The 15,508-nt window shown below is 43.5% G+C and overlaps 1 protein-coding gene across 1 annotated transcript in view; it reads right to left on the reverse strand.

Moving 5' to 3' along the window:
- Window positions 1-1,478: 1,478 nt before the first annotated feature.
- The window catches only part of KATNAL1 (katanin catalytic subunit A1 like 1), a 314,538-nt gene continuing 300,508 nt past the window's right edge, over window positions 1,479-15,508 (reverse strand). Inside the window, exon 11 of the mRNA XM_078657135.1 lies at window positions 1,479-5,689. Coding sequence (XP_078513261.1) covers window positions 5,491-5,689 — 199 coding nt within the window. The 3' untranslated portion in view covers window positions 1,479-5,490. The remainder of the gene's footprint in view (window positions 5,690-15,508) is intronic.

The following is a 15,508-nucleotide window of genomic DNA, read 5'->3' on the forward strand; positions in this document are numbered from 1 at the left end:
TCACTTGCCAAGATACTAAAGGCAGGAGTCAGGTGGGTCAGTGACCAACATCTGCTTGTGACACATGTGGTGTAGTTTAAAACCTGTCCTTTTAGGAGAGGACATCTCTTAACATGTAAAGAAAAGTTTGAAAAACTTTGATAATAAAACAGAAACAGTAGGAGCAGAGTTTGAGATAATTGTTGAAGGGCACAAAAAAAATTGAAATTCAGATCAGAGTGCAAGAGTGGTAGCTATATGTGGCTCTGTAACTCCATGCCCGAAGGCAGGGCACGGTTGCAACGGAGGCTGAATGAAACCACCTTCCAGTGTGCGGGAACGGTCAAGGATTTTTATGGATCGAGTCTGGGTCCCTGAGAGACCCAAAAGGACAGAAATCACGAGTTGTGGAATCTATGCTTATAGTGTCCATAAAAAAGTTGTTCCTTGCTGGTAGCCCTTCTGGGTGGCAACTCTCTTTTCCAAGGAGAATGGTGGTAAACACTTGGCATTATGCTGTGCTTGGTTACCCCCTGCGCCCCCACCCCCACCCCAACTGTCATGCCGGTCTCCTGTACTTGATCTAAGACTGCTGGCCTTCCAGGGTGGCCTCCTTCTGATGGAGGGGTTTTTCTTCCTCCTTTGTAGTTAGAGAGCAGACTGTTTAAATCCCTCTAGGCTTGAACACTGTGCCTTGGGCTACAGCTTTGAGCATGCTCATTTGATGCCAGGCATAGGAGTCATCTGGACTCCTGACGTAGGACCTTGTTCTAAATGTTGGACTTCCTTTCAAAAGCAGCTCTCCAGTAAATGAGTCCTATGTGAACAAGGACATGTCCACTGCAAGACAAGAGAAACCTGTGGTAATCAGTTCTTGAAAAGAAAATGACCCATGTGAAAAAGGTTTCGAAAGCAATTACATTCATATTTAATGTCATGACTACGCTATAGATATTAAAAATCAGCATAAAATACCAACTTAAAATTATTACACATTGCGGGCAATGCAATATGCTTAATTTAGTCTTTATTCAGTTCATCATAAAAGTTAATGCGAAAAGTGGAAAAGCAGCACTTCGCGTTTCATACGATGTGACAGTGACTCAAGAAGTGTGAGAAATATGTATGGCCATACCAAGCTCTTATTTTGCACAAAGGGTGGGATTTCCTAGTTACATAGAGAGCTAGAATAAATTATTTATGGTCCATAAAAAAAATTGTCACCAGAGTTGATATTAATGAACGCCTATTTTTTTAACGTAAAAGCAATGATGGCCACAGAATTCTTCTACTATTTTTAAACTATTTGAAGTCATGTATTCTTCTTCATAAATATGTGAGTTCGGAAAATCTAAATATTAAACTAACGGATTTCTGGTATGCTTTACATGGCATAGTACATGAATTAATACGATATTTCAACAGTCAAACATATCTGGCAAACACTCGTCTCTATGCAAATAGTGACTTTCTGAACACAATTAAAGGTCTCGCAAAAATAAGGATGCACAAATCTTTATTATTTCAAAATAACAAAAAATATCTTTCGGCAAGTGTTACTGCGAAAGCTGTACCTCACATATGGGAATGCGTCTGCAACGAAGTATGAATAACAGCAATATATTTAGTTCACATAAAAACTTGGACACAGATAATCTTAAAATGTTTACTGGAGCAGACTGAACCGATGTGAACAAGTCTGTTGAATGAATCGGAGCTCCTAAACAACAATTCTTTAAAACATATCTTTTCTTTAACTCTTCTAAACAGTTATGAAAGGTATGTACGCATACCTGGCCCTTAGTACCTTTAGAGCACACCCGAGGGCTCAATTCTTAGAAGAGTAGATGCTTGAGGTTTTACGCTCACGTTGTACACACACTTTAGCACCATGTCAACCATTTCGCACTATGTACCGCGTTAACACGTGGCAAGCCACCGACATCAAGCACATCCTTGTTTAAGACGATTTTACATTAAACTACTTAAAAAGATTATGAAAAGTTTGTTACTAGTCGTTGTTCTAGTGCCTTGATGTTTCCAGGTTATGCATTTAGTGAAACCTCTTCCAGTAAACTACAGAATTTAACAGTCGGAAAGCCAGTGTTGGGAATTTAATGTGAGTGAAAAAACACACCAAAGTTTTGCTTTTCTTTTTGTTGAAATTATATACCACAGGTTTGAAAATAGAAAAAACACTAAACATGATGTTGTCTCAGAGGACCAGATTGCCATTCGACTCCTTTCATATGAATTGGTAAAAATACCAGAAGTGTACGGATGTTACTTTTGAAATTTGCATTTTAGAAGCAGATTTCCAAACTGACTCTGGGGAAGGAATAAGTGCTAGTTGAACGAGCAAACATGGCTGAATCATAAACTATGTACAAGCCAGGTTTAATGCTATAGAGGTGCAGAAAGTGTAGTGCAGAAAAGTGAGCTGTACAGAACAACTACTTCATCCTGTTCACATTTGCCTCCTCTTAAGGGAAGTTGCCACACTGTACCTTCACAAGCCGTGATCTATGTCCAAATAGGCATACAGAGGAATTAATGCATTACATATTTTAAAGTGAGCGCAGTACATGCAATCGCCTAGAGTACACATATAAAAAACACAGAAATTGTACAATATTTTAACATTCAAAAGACATCTTCACAGTCTTCCAGTATATCATAACTTAAATATTTGTGTCCTGCAAGTTTGCACACCTAACTTATTTTATTCTGAGCTACCACAACAAGAAACTTCACATCATAGTCGCAATGCCTCTTAATTCACATTGTCTAAAAACAGAAAGGAATACAAATTATATGTTTAATTAAATCAAGGAACCATTGCCGAAAACAGTGTAGTTCTGCATTTCGGATAGTAGGACCCTAGAAAGTGTGTGAAGCAGGTTCACGCAGAGTGAGATAAACATCATTCCACAACAAAGGTGCATTACAAATGTCAGCAGAACCAGGAATTGTGTGTAGCTGTATTGACAATGCTGGAAGTAATGTGTGGACAAAATATATTGACAAAAATAAATACATATGCCCTTTTAAACATACTCATGCCGAAAAGCAAAGCATCTTCAAACCGTTGAATAGTGCATCGTAATTTTACACAAGTTAATAATTTGCAGCAGACTTGGATTTCAGCTGATTTTCCCGCACAATATGAGCACAGATTGTTTTTTTTTGTCTGAGTGTTCACGTTATGCAGGTATGGAAATATTCCTTCCATAAAACACTAGATGTAGATGCCCTACTTATCAACACGTACAGATCATATGTGCCACTATGGAGTGAAACTGTATCTATTTTAGCAAAGGAAGATTAAGCAGATGAGGTTATTGTCTCAATTTGTAAGAAGTGAGATGATAAAAACATCCTCAAATCAGCCCGTCTCCACATTTGTTGCACGGTTACCTCAAATTGCTTTTATGCCAAATAAGAGCACTATTGGTCAATACTTTATATTCTCTCTATTGACTTGTTAAGTAAACACATTAGCAACAATCTGCAGCCTTTCCTGCTTTGGAGGGTCCCCCTACTCCTCCAAAATGACCACCTGGTGGAGCGGACACGTGCTCTGGTGAGGGAAAGTGGAAATTACAGTAAACAATATTATTACTGGACTCCAAAAGAAACTCAGTGACACAATAGAAAGGCTTTCAACACAAGGAGAACAGTATCCGAATGAAACCGAGGGTGGACAACCACAAAAAGTCAACCTAGAAAGTGCACTATTGGCTACCACTGAACATGCAGGCTGACTACCAAGTCCTCTGCACTATACACAATGCCTACTGGAGTAGACGCAAGTGTATGTAAACATTGGCACACCACTAGTGCCCAGTCCATAACTCGGCATTATCAGACCTCAATAACTAACGTATTTCAAATGATTAACATTTGGAGGCATGAGTCTGAAAGAAATGTAGGGGGGCAGTAATACATGCCAAGTCCACTGTCATTCAATAAATGCATCACATATTTAAATATATCTCAGTTGACTTTAGTTATCAATCTCCCTGTTAGTTCTAGAAGAATTAAACAGCTCCCATTGTTTTAGGGTTCCATCTTGACTGACAGGACTGAGGCTAATTCGAGAAATAGCTTATGTACTGGTCGGTAATGGTCAGTATTGTAAAAAAACTATGAGTTAAATATTAATAATACCAAGTCAAACTTGATGTGAGAATGGGTGAAATATGATTGAAGAACAAACATTTGATAGAGGAGGAGTCCTTAATATATGCTTATTACTTTAACTATGTAGGAATACAGGTCATGTAGAAAAACACAAGCGAAACAACGACACAGATAAGCTAAGACTAAAAAAGAAGCAATAAGTGAGACATTATCTGTGGTTTGGACAAGAAATTCAGAGGAGCTATATTTAGGTCATTGATAAAGGCATACAGAGTACAAAAGTATAACAGTAATAATAAGGTGTTCTGAGATGTATGATATTCTCCTTGGTGTCCACTTAGTGTTCTGCTGAGTGACGGCTGCACCATCCATGCCAGAAATGAGATGGTTTGAATTGGTTTGAGAGGTTAAATGGTCATTAGACCACTGATACAATAGGTTAAGGATTCATGACCAGCAATATTTTCGGACTGAAAGTCCCTTGCTGGAAAGACGCAAGGCCTTGGTTCAACCATGCAAACGAGATAAGACAAGGGAAATTAGTTTGACATGGCCATAAGTTCATCTTTCTTTCTATTGCCTATACCATATGTAAATATCTGTAGGCACATTTAATATACTCTCTGTGTTGAAAAACAACATCTACGATTAAATGTGATACATTCACTGTGGTCCCCTTCTGTGTCCAAAACGCGTGATACATAATGAAATGTAGCCTGCACGTTTCAATAAATACTGTAACAAAACAAATCTTGCTAGACTCCTAACACAAACTTTGAGGTAATATATTATGTTTTCTTTTGCTAAATATATTTCCCTTTACGAATCATGAAATCTGGTTATAACACTGAAAAGGCTAACTATTTCTTGTCCGCCTCTAACACTCTGTAATAGCCAGTTATGCTAATGCAAAGCAAACCTCATAGGAAACAATGGTAAAAAACATAAATAAGGAATATTCATAGAATTTGGTAACACACTTAATCCAGATGTTAGGACTTTGCATAAAAATACAAATACAAACTAGTTTTAATTAACATAAAGAACTACAGCATTATTTCATTATAAAAGCTCTTCTTTGCAATACAATAAATAAAAGTGATAAATCAGAAAACTTACTTGGTTGTTAGTTTTGAGAATAAAATTGTAACCTGTGTTTTTCTGGTATGGTTTCATATATCCTTGTTTTTCGGTATCTACTCTCACTCAATCATACAAGGACAATGGACTTCCTTGTTAGTTACAAAATAATCAAGGGTTAAACATAAAGCATGTTATTCACAGAGGAAGTGTGCATTATCAAAGAATATGAGATTTCATCTGCAAAACCTCAAAACGAGAGTAGCGGGAGAATAAAAAGTAAGACAGTTAGGCGGATCCAAATTCGGCCATCCATTTTTCGTATTTCTCAAGGTCCAAGGCGGAAACAGATTTGGAGACTTTCTTCAGTGAAAGTTCAAAGTCCATCATAGTGACAGGCATCTGCAGTTCATCTTTCGATAGAGCACGAATCTCTTCCGGGGTCAAACCTTGAATTCGTCGTCGCATCGCCATCATGGAGGCATCCCTGGAAGCAAGAACAAATGGAACAAGTCATCTGTAGGTCAAGAGCACTGTTCATTATGTAAGAATAATACTTAACAGAACAGCAATGGGCCCCAAAATGTACATGTAAACCTCGGTCCATGTAACCCATCATCATGATCTCATTAATTGCATTAGGTCTTTTAGTTACATGCATTTTAATTACATTTTCTCTACAGATCCTCATATGCATGCAAGACCTGTGGATTGAGAGTTATTGCTTCAATGCTTTGTGCAAAGACGAAGAGGGAATCTAAGCTGCTTTTGTCATCATACTTATTGCAATCCTTGATCCTTTTTTCTTACCCAGAGCTGGGATGAAGGGTGGGTCGGTAAGGAATCTGTGGCTGGATAGAGTCTCTACTAGATAAGGTGTCACAGACGGTAAGTCATTTGTTCATCTGATAGAGACTTCTAGCTGCTGATTTCCTATCTTAGAATAGATACCCAAGCAATACCTCCCCAGTGATTGGGCTGTGACATGGATTAAACTAGAAAGTCCTGTAGAACCAAAAGGGAAAAATGCTTGATCACCGAACCGGACTGTCTAGGAAGTAGTGCTTCGTAAACATGTGCAGGGAAACCAACGATGCTGCTTTGCAGATATCTAGAACAGGTTCTCCACGAGCTAACGCAGTGGTCGTAGCCTAGGCTCTGGTAGAATGAGATCGTTAACCTTCAGGAGGTTGCTTTTTATCCAATAACTCGCAAACCTTAAGGAGGTTGCTTTTTGGCCAATAACTAACAGAATTTAATTCAGAGATCTATCCATCATGAGATGGTCCATTTCTGCACCAACTTTCCTTTTTTGGCTATGACGTAACCCACAAAGAGTTGATTACCCACCTGAAACTCTCTTGTGTGGTCAAGATAGAATGAAAACGCTCTTTTTGGGTCCAGCAAATGGAGGCTCTTCTCTTCTTTAGAGGGGTGAGGTGGACTGTAAAAAGTAGGCAGGGTGATGGACTGGCCTACATGAGAGGGAGTTCCCATTTCAGTAGAATGGATGCTTTAGCATGAAGGACCAGTTTGTCTGGGTAAACGGTAAGGTACGGAGACTGAGATGACAGTGCCTGTCACTCACTTATCCTCTAGATAGATGTTATCGCCACTAGAAAGGCCACTTTTATGGTGAGGAGCCTGATAGGGCAGTTGTGTAACGGCTTGAATGGAGCATACATCAAAAATGTGAGGACTACATTGAGGTTCGACTATGGCATAATGAAAGAAGATAGTGGAAATATATGGTAAAGACCTTTGAGAAACCTATTTACAATAAGGGATTTGAAAAGAGATGGCTGATCTGGCTCTCACACAAATGATGATATGGCAGACAATTAACCTTTCAGTGTGCCTAACGTAGAGCCCTGCGGGATAAAAATAAAGTACCTGGGAAAGGGATGCAGATAGAGGGTCAACTTGCTTAACTGTACACCATGCCACAAACTGGTTCCAACGGCAGGCGTATACCGTTTTGGTGGAGGGACGCCTGGATTCAAAGATAATATTGCAGACTTCAGATGGAAAGTCTAAACCTGTCCACTGTCACCGCTCAATCTCCATGCATGAAGGCAGAGCCTTTTCAGGTTTGGGTACAGACTCCTGCCCTGTTGCTGAATATAAGATCCTCCCGCAGAGGGAGCCCGATCAGAGTACCCGTGCTCATGCTCAACAGCTCAGGATAGCAGTCTCTCCGTGCCCAATGTGGAGCGACCAGAAGGACTTGGGCCTGGTTGTTCCTGATCTGCTTGAAAACTCTGGGCAGGAGTGGTATTGTGGAAAGACAATTCAGGAGGACAGGAGGTCTGAGCTCTACTCGATAAGAAAAGCATTTCTGAGAGTGCGGCCTTGGAAACTCCAGTAAGCAAAACTGCTAACATGGTGCATTCTCGACACAGGTGAACAAATCCAACCAAGCCTCTCCTCATTCTTGAAAGAGAACGTGTTCCACCTCCAGATGGAGACGCCAATCGAAATCCACTAGGCATAGATGGCTGAGTGTGTCGGCCCTTGCACTCGGAGAGCCTGTCAGGTGTTAAATCACCAGGGCTATGCCCTGTTGTTGCAGCCATGTAGTGGCAGAGTGCCTCTTGACAAAGGGTCCACCACCCCACCCGCTCCATTAGTTGCAATACCAAATAGCGGTGGTGTTGTCCATGAGCACATGTACTAGCCTTCCTCTGATTGAAGGAAGAAAGGCTTTCAATGCCAGTTGGATTGCCTAGAGCTCCACAGGTTGATGTGGAGTCTGGATTCCACCGGAAGCCAGCGTCCTTGAATCTACACCTCTCCCAGATGGCTGCCCCAGCCCAGAAGTAACACACCTGTCACTATAGTCAGCTCTGGATGGGGTCTGCCACGGACTCAATCGTGGTTAATTAACCACCACTGCAGGTCTTGGTTAATTAGCCACAACTGCAGGACTTTTGCAGTTCCCTCCAAGATCTGGACCAAGTCAGAGGGATTCACCTGAAGCTGTGCACACTGGAACTTCACATCCCATTACAGAACCCTCAAATGTCAATGGGCCTGTGTCACAAGAAGGATGTAGGAGGCCATGAGGCCCAACAGCCTCATAGTCAGTTTCACCGAAATCCAGGATAGAGGTCAAAACATAGGTATCCTAGCCAGAAATTGCACCATTACCAGAACAGCTCCAACAAAAGGGAGCGTCTGGCAAGGAGTCAGTTAGGACTTTGGCGAATTGATAGTGGACCCCAGCGAGTATAGATAGTGTGCTGTAGTCAGAAGGTGGGAGACGACTGCCTGAGGCGAGCCCACCTTCAATAACCAATCGAGGTAAGGAAAGACTGGAATTTCTCTCCTCCGCAGATGAGCTGCACCCACCGCCATCCCTTTCGTGAACACCCCAGGGGCGCTGCTAAGGCCGAAGAGAAGCACGGCAAACTGAAAGTGCTCTTGAAAGACCGTGAATGGCAGGTAACGCCTATGGGCAGCCAGGATGGGGATGTGAGAATAAGCATCCTGTAAGTCCAGCGATACTATCCAGTCTCCTGGGTCCAGGGGAGACAGGACTTGCATGAGCGTGAGCATTTTAAATTTGTCCTTCTTCAGGAAGAGATTGAGATGGCACAGATCTGAAATAGAAGGAAGACCTCCATCCTTCTTGCGCTCCAGAAAGTAGCAGGAATAGCAACCAGGACCTACTTTTGATTCTGGCACCTTCTCTATAGCACCCATTGCCAAGAGAGATCACACCTCCACTTGGAGAACGAAGAGTTGGTCCTACATCCCCTTATCATAAGCAGGTGGCATGGGTGGGGGTTGTCACAAAGAGGAGGTAGTATTCCTTTTTGTGAGTTGCAAACACAACGGTCAGATGTTACTGACTCCAGTGGTGTAGATGAAGGCATATCCTGCACCTCAATTGATGCCTATGATGGTCGGATGGCATGCTAAAGGGGTTTGGAGGCTGCGGCTGCCGAGGGTGGTCGACTGGCTCGACTTCTGGCTGCCTGTCCATCACGGAAACTACATCCTCAGACGCGAAAAGATTGTGTGGTTTGCTGGTCAAGGTGGCTGGGCATGTAAAGACGTAGTTGGAAGCTCCTCCCTGGGCCATGAAAGAGGCAGAAAACAGACTGGTATTGGAGAAGGGCCATGGAAAGGCCCAAGGACTTGGCCATTGCTCTGCTGTCCTTAAAGTGCTCAAGCGCTGAGCGTTCCTTCTCTGCGAAAAACTGAGAGCCATCAAAGGGCATGTCCATTAGCAAGGCCTAGATATCACCCGAAAAGTCATTGGTTTTCAGCCAGGCATGGTGCCTAAGGGCCACCGACTATGAAATTGCTCTGCCCAGCAAGTCAGTTGTATCCAACCTATATCGTATAGTGAACTTGGCTTCGTTACCACTCATCAGCAATTGCTCGAAAGAGTATGGCTCTGGCCTCCTCTGAGACCATAGGCAACACTTGCGCAACCGAGTCCCAGATGGTATCGGAGTATCAGCCCAAAAGACACAAGAGAGCCTCCATCTTCCCAAAGGTACCCAGTCTTTTGGATTCCCTATGTGGTGGAATGGTAGGGAATGCTCCAGGGTTAACTTTGGAGGTGGAGGCCTGGAACCACAAGCTTTCCAGGGTGGGATGCTGGGTGAGGAAACTGAGATCCACTGGGGTGGGGTGATGGGGCAGGCATTTGTCCTATGCACAGGAGCCCTTGTGCAGGGATTGGACCAGACCAGAGTAGGACATGAGTAAGGTTTTCATTGAATGGGAGTAATGGTTTGGTGAGGGCAACTCCTGGCTGAAGCACCTCATCAAGATGTTCGTTGGGACTGACAGCATCGTAAGGTCTAGGACCTCTGCTGCCCTCTGCACCACCATTATTTATTTATTTGTAGAGTTTTATATAGCACAAACTTACACGAAAGTATCAAAGCGCTTTACATAGTTGGGAACGTAACAGTTGCACAAGTTACATATGTGTAGATACAATTGCATAGGATAGAAGCGAATACAAAACAACAACATTATTAATTTCATTCTGTATAGTTGTCCACTGCTCAGTCAGAAAAGTCTGTTCTGTTGAGAGGTATTAACAGCACACCATATGGGTTTCTAGCAATATTGTACCTGTGTGTGTTGTTTTCAACCAAAATTGTTCAGAAAGGTTATAAAAGGCTGTGAAAACTTAAATGTTTACAGGATGTTTGAAGAACCAACACATTTTCAGCAACATAATTCAGCTGATGAATATGAATTTCCTACTTTACCATATTAGTTCAAATGACGTAACCAACACCTGAGCAGACACATGAAAAGCCTACGATTGACCTGGGGTTCAAAGCTAAATTATGTAATCTTACATTTTTTGGGAAACACTACAATGAGGCACCCTCCTTCATAGCCACGGTTGGGGTAGAGAGCAGGCAAGTGTCTGGGGAGGTGTCCAATCATCTGGCATCTGTCAGATCCTCATAGCAGTTGTTCTCAGGATCTTCTAACTGGTATCCATAATGGTCCACAGACCCCTCAGATTCATCTCTCGTCATATGAAGAATGCATGGGCTCCGTTACGGAGTGGTTTGCCCCGTCGGCGCCAGATGTCTGGCTCCATGTCCATGTCGGAGATGACGATGAGGATGGCGCTGCCCTTGGGTGTTGGTAGTGGCACTAGAGCAGACGCCAGGGAAGGTTGAAGTGGCTCAGACCAACTGGATCCAAGTGGCCCCTCTCGAGCCTGTGGGGCCCGAAGGCACTCCAACGGGGACAGTCTGCCAAATATGAGGTGCATGACCTCTTAAAGATTGTGTCACTGGTTGGAGGTTGCTCCGGCTCCCAGAAACTCAGCGAGTGCGTGTAGAAGGCCCAGGTGCAGGCTCCACCACAGAGCTAGCCTCGAATCCCAACGCTCCATTGTCTCGTCAAATGACTTCAATTCATGTGGTGAAGTCAAAGATCTCTTTCACTTCTTGCTCTTCTTGTGCCTGTGGGGCTTACCTAATTTCCCAGAGGACCTTGACTGCAATGATGAGCACTCTGAGTGGTTCAACGACCATTCTCTAGACCTTCCTATCGACAGATCTTGAAGGTCGCGGCTTCAAGCACCGAGGAGCTTAAAGGACTGCTCCCTAAAAGCCTTGGGGTGCATGGCATGGAGGTCGATGCAGGTCTTGGCATAGTGCTCCAAGCACCAGAGGCACACCAAATGAGGATCTGTCACCGACATTGCTGATGACAGGTGCCACAAGTTTGGAAACCAGCTGCCTAGCTGACATCCTGACACACCAGGAGACAAAGTCTCGAAAAAATCTTGACAAAGTGTTGAAAAAGGGTCAGTCAAAAAAGAGTGGGTATAGATCTTTCCGCGTCTGCGCTGACCAGCACGGAAAGAAAAGAACTGATGTCAGTGCACTGTGGTGGTGCCTACATAGTAACCATGTACATCACATCCGGCAGGGACGTTACCACACAGAACCGAACAATGCCAACTACCGTGTGCAGCAGTACTGCTCACGAAAAGTTTCTGGATCCCTTCTTACACCTGGGGATTATTCTAAGGAAAAGAATCTGTGGCTAGAAGTCTCTATCAGATAGACAGCCACTCTGGAATGGCGTATTTTTCAGCCATCCCCAAACAACAAAGATATTTTATGTGTTTCTTTATAATTGGTAAGTGAAAGTATGCACCTGATAATCAATTGCACACATCCAGTCTCGAGGAAAAATCTAATGTAATGCTACCAAACAGAAATGTTCCTGTTTGATGCATTTTCTAGCTAGCTGCAGGTTTATGATGGTTTGTAGTCTTTCTATGGGCCTCTCATTTCGCTAAGAAAGTATATTGATTTGACGCCTTTCCCCTCTGGAGACAAAGGACTGGATGTAACATTTTCATTCTCAGCAATACAGCAGTCTCTTTGTGCAGGTCGGCTAGTTGGTGTGTTGGTGTAGACGCAAGACTACAGGCAGAGGTGGTGCTCCACACTGAAGGGAGTATTCTTAATGCACAGTTCTCAATACTCACTTGTTATACTTTGCCATTCTTTTAGATGATGTAAAATACAATCCCCACTGGAATGGTGTATATAATGGGAGAGGATGAACAAGTCAGGGTGTCCAAATGAGCTGGCCAACTATGGTTGGTTGGAATATCTTAACTTGTCACCTTGCTTTTGTTGGTAGGAATAACTCTCCTGATGTTGACATTGCTACTGATAGGGTTGGGGATTGAACCCTCTGCCTATAGTACCTGCAGTCTTGGTTGCAACTTTGAGTCTTGTAATACCTTTTCCTGTCTTCTGTCCTCACAACTTTTAAGATCTCTGCTTCGTTCTTCATGTGGACGATCTCTCTTCATTCTTAATGTGGACTGTCTCCCCTTCTGTGAGTTGACTAAATAGCGAGGTACCAGAGAATGGTAGGATAAATATTTTGAATTAGGGCTCTGGTTTCAACCAAGACCATCTCATTAAAGTAATTCCAAGACAGTGTTGCCATATTCCCAGGTCAGCCGAGTCTACTGTGGTATTAATAATCTGATTGCAAATCCAAAGGCCATTCTGTGTAAACATTTTTTTTGTAAGACTGTATTTATAATTTTATATCTGTAGGATTAAAGTCAACTGTGCAACAGCGCTCATTGTCTCAGTATCCATTACATCATCAGTTAAGTCACTCCAGATAATCATCGGCATAGTGCACGATAATGCGTTCATTTGTCACAGCATGCAGCACCCATTACTTTGCCCGATCACATCTGTTGACTCCAGTCAGGGGCCTGTGTTACCTGACATTCACACTGCCCCATCTCCTTTCCCACTTTCCTGTGCCCATAGCCCCATCCAATTCTATCATTGTTGTACATTGTGCTCACTGGCTGCTATCTACGTTAGCCCTGTTTCTCAAATAGTCTCTCAGAGGCAGCCAAATATCCTTGGGCCTGGACGTGGGGGTTGTAATGCGGCATATAATTTGCTATTAGTGTCGCAATACATTAGACTTTTAAGCCACTGTTCAAGTGTTGGCGTGCTCCTGCAACTCCCTCTTTGCAATAAGTAGTGCTATGCCAACATACCTGCGCAGCGCTTTGGGGATGTCTGCGACGTAGCCCAGCAGAGCCAATATTGGAGCTGGCCTAAGCTGCAGGCTAATGATTTGTTGCATTGCCATAAAAATATGCTCCTAGTATACTGCCACTTTGCTACATGTCCATGTCATGTGGATATAGTCCACCACTGGGGCATGACACTTAGGACAGTTCGCAGTGCGGGATGGGTCTATTCATGCCATTCTCACCGGTGTCATATACACCCGGTGTAACAATTTGTAATGCAGAAGTTTGTGGCTGTATTTGCCTGCTACCACGTGGGTGACCGTGCAGCACTCCTTCCATATTTTGTCTGTGATGGGGTGTCCCAGATCCGCCTCCCATGAACTTCTGACCTTACCAATACACGCTAGCATTCGTTCAAAACTAGCATGGTATATGTTTAGATAGAAGTCTGACCCCCTCTGTAGCCGATTTAAGTAACTGTTGTGGTGTAAAAGTGTCAGGGTCTAGGGTGTAGGTAGCGCATATTGGAGTCTGGTTAATACAAACTGGTCCATAAGAGTAGCGCTTGAAAAGCGATCATCCTCTGTACGTGAGTATATGTGGCCCCTGGGGAACACCCCCCCAAATGTACATAGCTCATACCGCTGCAGCGTGTGTTTTACTAGCAGGTCTGACATGATGGGTAGTCAAGGATTGTCTACCACTGGAATTTGGATAGCATACAGCTTAACGCCCCACGTTACATGCAGCATTTTCCTCCAGGCCCTGCAGGTATTTGACACAGTCTGGACATCCTCTTTTTCTAGTAGCAGCCCTCACTGGTAGGAGCCCTCGCAGCGGCACTAGGGTGGTCAGACCTGCCTCAAGTTTCGCATATGGTAGTCTGGCATATGGATGGTACCAATGCCATGCGTATAATATAACTGCATATTCGGAACTCCAAACCCTCCCCTTTCATATGGTACTACTAGGGTATCCCACTCAATACTTGGCTGCCTTCCTCCCCATATAAAGCGCATCAAGAGTGCATGTAGCCGAGCAAAAAATGCATTGGTGAGTGGTATGAGAATACTATGGAAGAGATACACGAGTTTTGGTAAAATTACCATTTTAATTAAGGCCACCATGCCAACCAGTGAGAGCGGCAGTCCAATCCATCGGTCTATTTTAACATTCAATTGTTCCATCTCTGGGCCATAGTTTAGCCACAATATTTGCTCCTTATGCTTATGCAACACACTTTCTAGGTACCAAGTTTCTATGTCGCACCATGTCAGCAGAAACCATTCACATGCACAGTTGTGTGCCTCTGTTAATGGGAATGCTACAGTTGTTGTCCAGTTAATATGCAGTCCGAGAGATCCCCGAAACTCCTGACCTCGCGAAGCAATGGGGCTAGATTCTCTGCAGGTTGCCTTACACAATAATATATCATACGCATACAGCGTCACCAGGATTGGGCCAGTTTTAAATTGTAGTCCACCTGTGCAAATGATTCTCTTGGAGACGCCTCACCAGGGGGTGCACTGCAATGATGAACAAGAGCGGCGATACCAGGCATCCCTGCCTGGTTGCCCCATGTTATCTGAAGAGAATGGGTTATTGTACCATTTATTCTTATCCGCACTGTAGGTCGTGTGTACAGCAGGGTGACAAGCGATATGTAACCTGCAGGGTATCCTATCTTGCACAGCATGGCCTGGAGGACTGGCCACTCAAGCGAGTCAAAGGCCTTCTCTGTGTCCAACAGTGCTGCAATCGCCGGCACCGTGGGTGTTATTCTATACAGGATAGAAAAGAACGTGCGAAGATTTAATTCAGTAGACCTGTGTGGGATGAACCCAGATTGCGCTGGTGATATTATTTGCCCCAGCAGTAACGTCAACCTGGTCATCACCATTTTAGCCAGTATTTTCATATTAAATTTTAATAGTGACAATAGCCTGTAGGGACCCAGCATGATGGGTCTTTCCCGGGTTTGAGGATTAACACTACAACAGCCTCTTACAACGAGGGGGTAAGAATTCCCTCCTGAAGTGCCTCAGCATACACTTTCAGCAACTGCGGTGCCAACAACTCTTTATAAGCCTTATACAAGGTGTCTGTAAACCCTTCCACCCCTGGGGCTTTGTTCCCGTCCATGGATTCTATGGCTTGCTGGAGCTCTTCTACAGTGAAGGGCTCACTTAAGAACTGTTAATGAGCTGACGTTAGCCACACAAAAGATATGCTGTTCAGGTGGCTATGTCACTATCCTACTCTGTGCGCCTGGTAGTATATAGATCT

This window comes from Lissotriton helveticus, chromosome 8 (genome assembly GCF_964261635.1).
Source record: "Lissotriton helveticus chromosome 8, aLisHel1.1, whole genome shotgun sequence".
NCBI classification, from domain to species: Eukaryota; Metazoa; Chordata; class Amphibia; order Caudata; family Salamandridae; genus Lissotriton; species Lissotriton helveticus.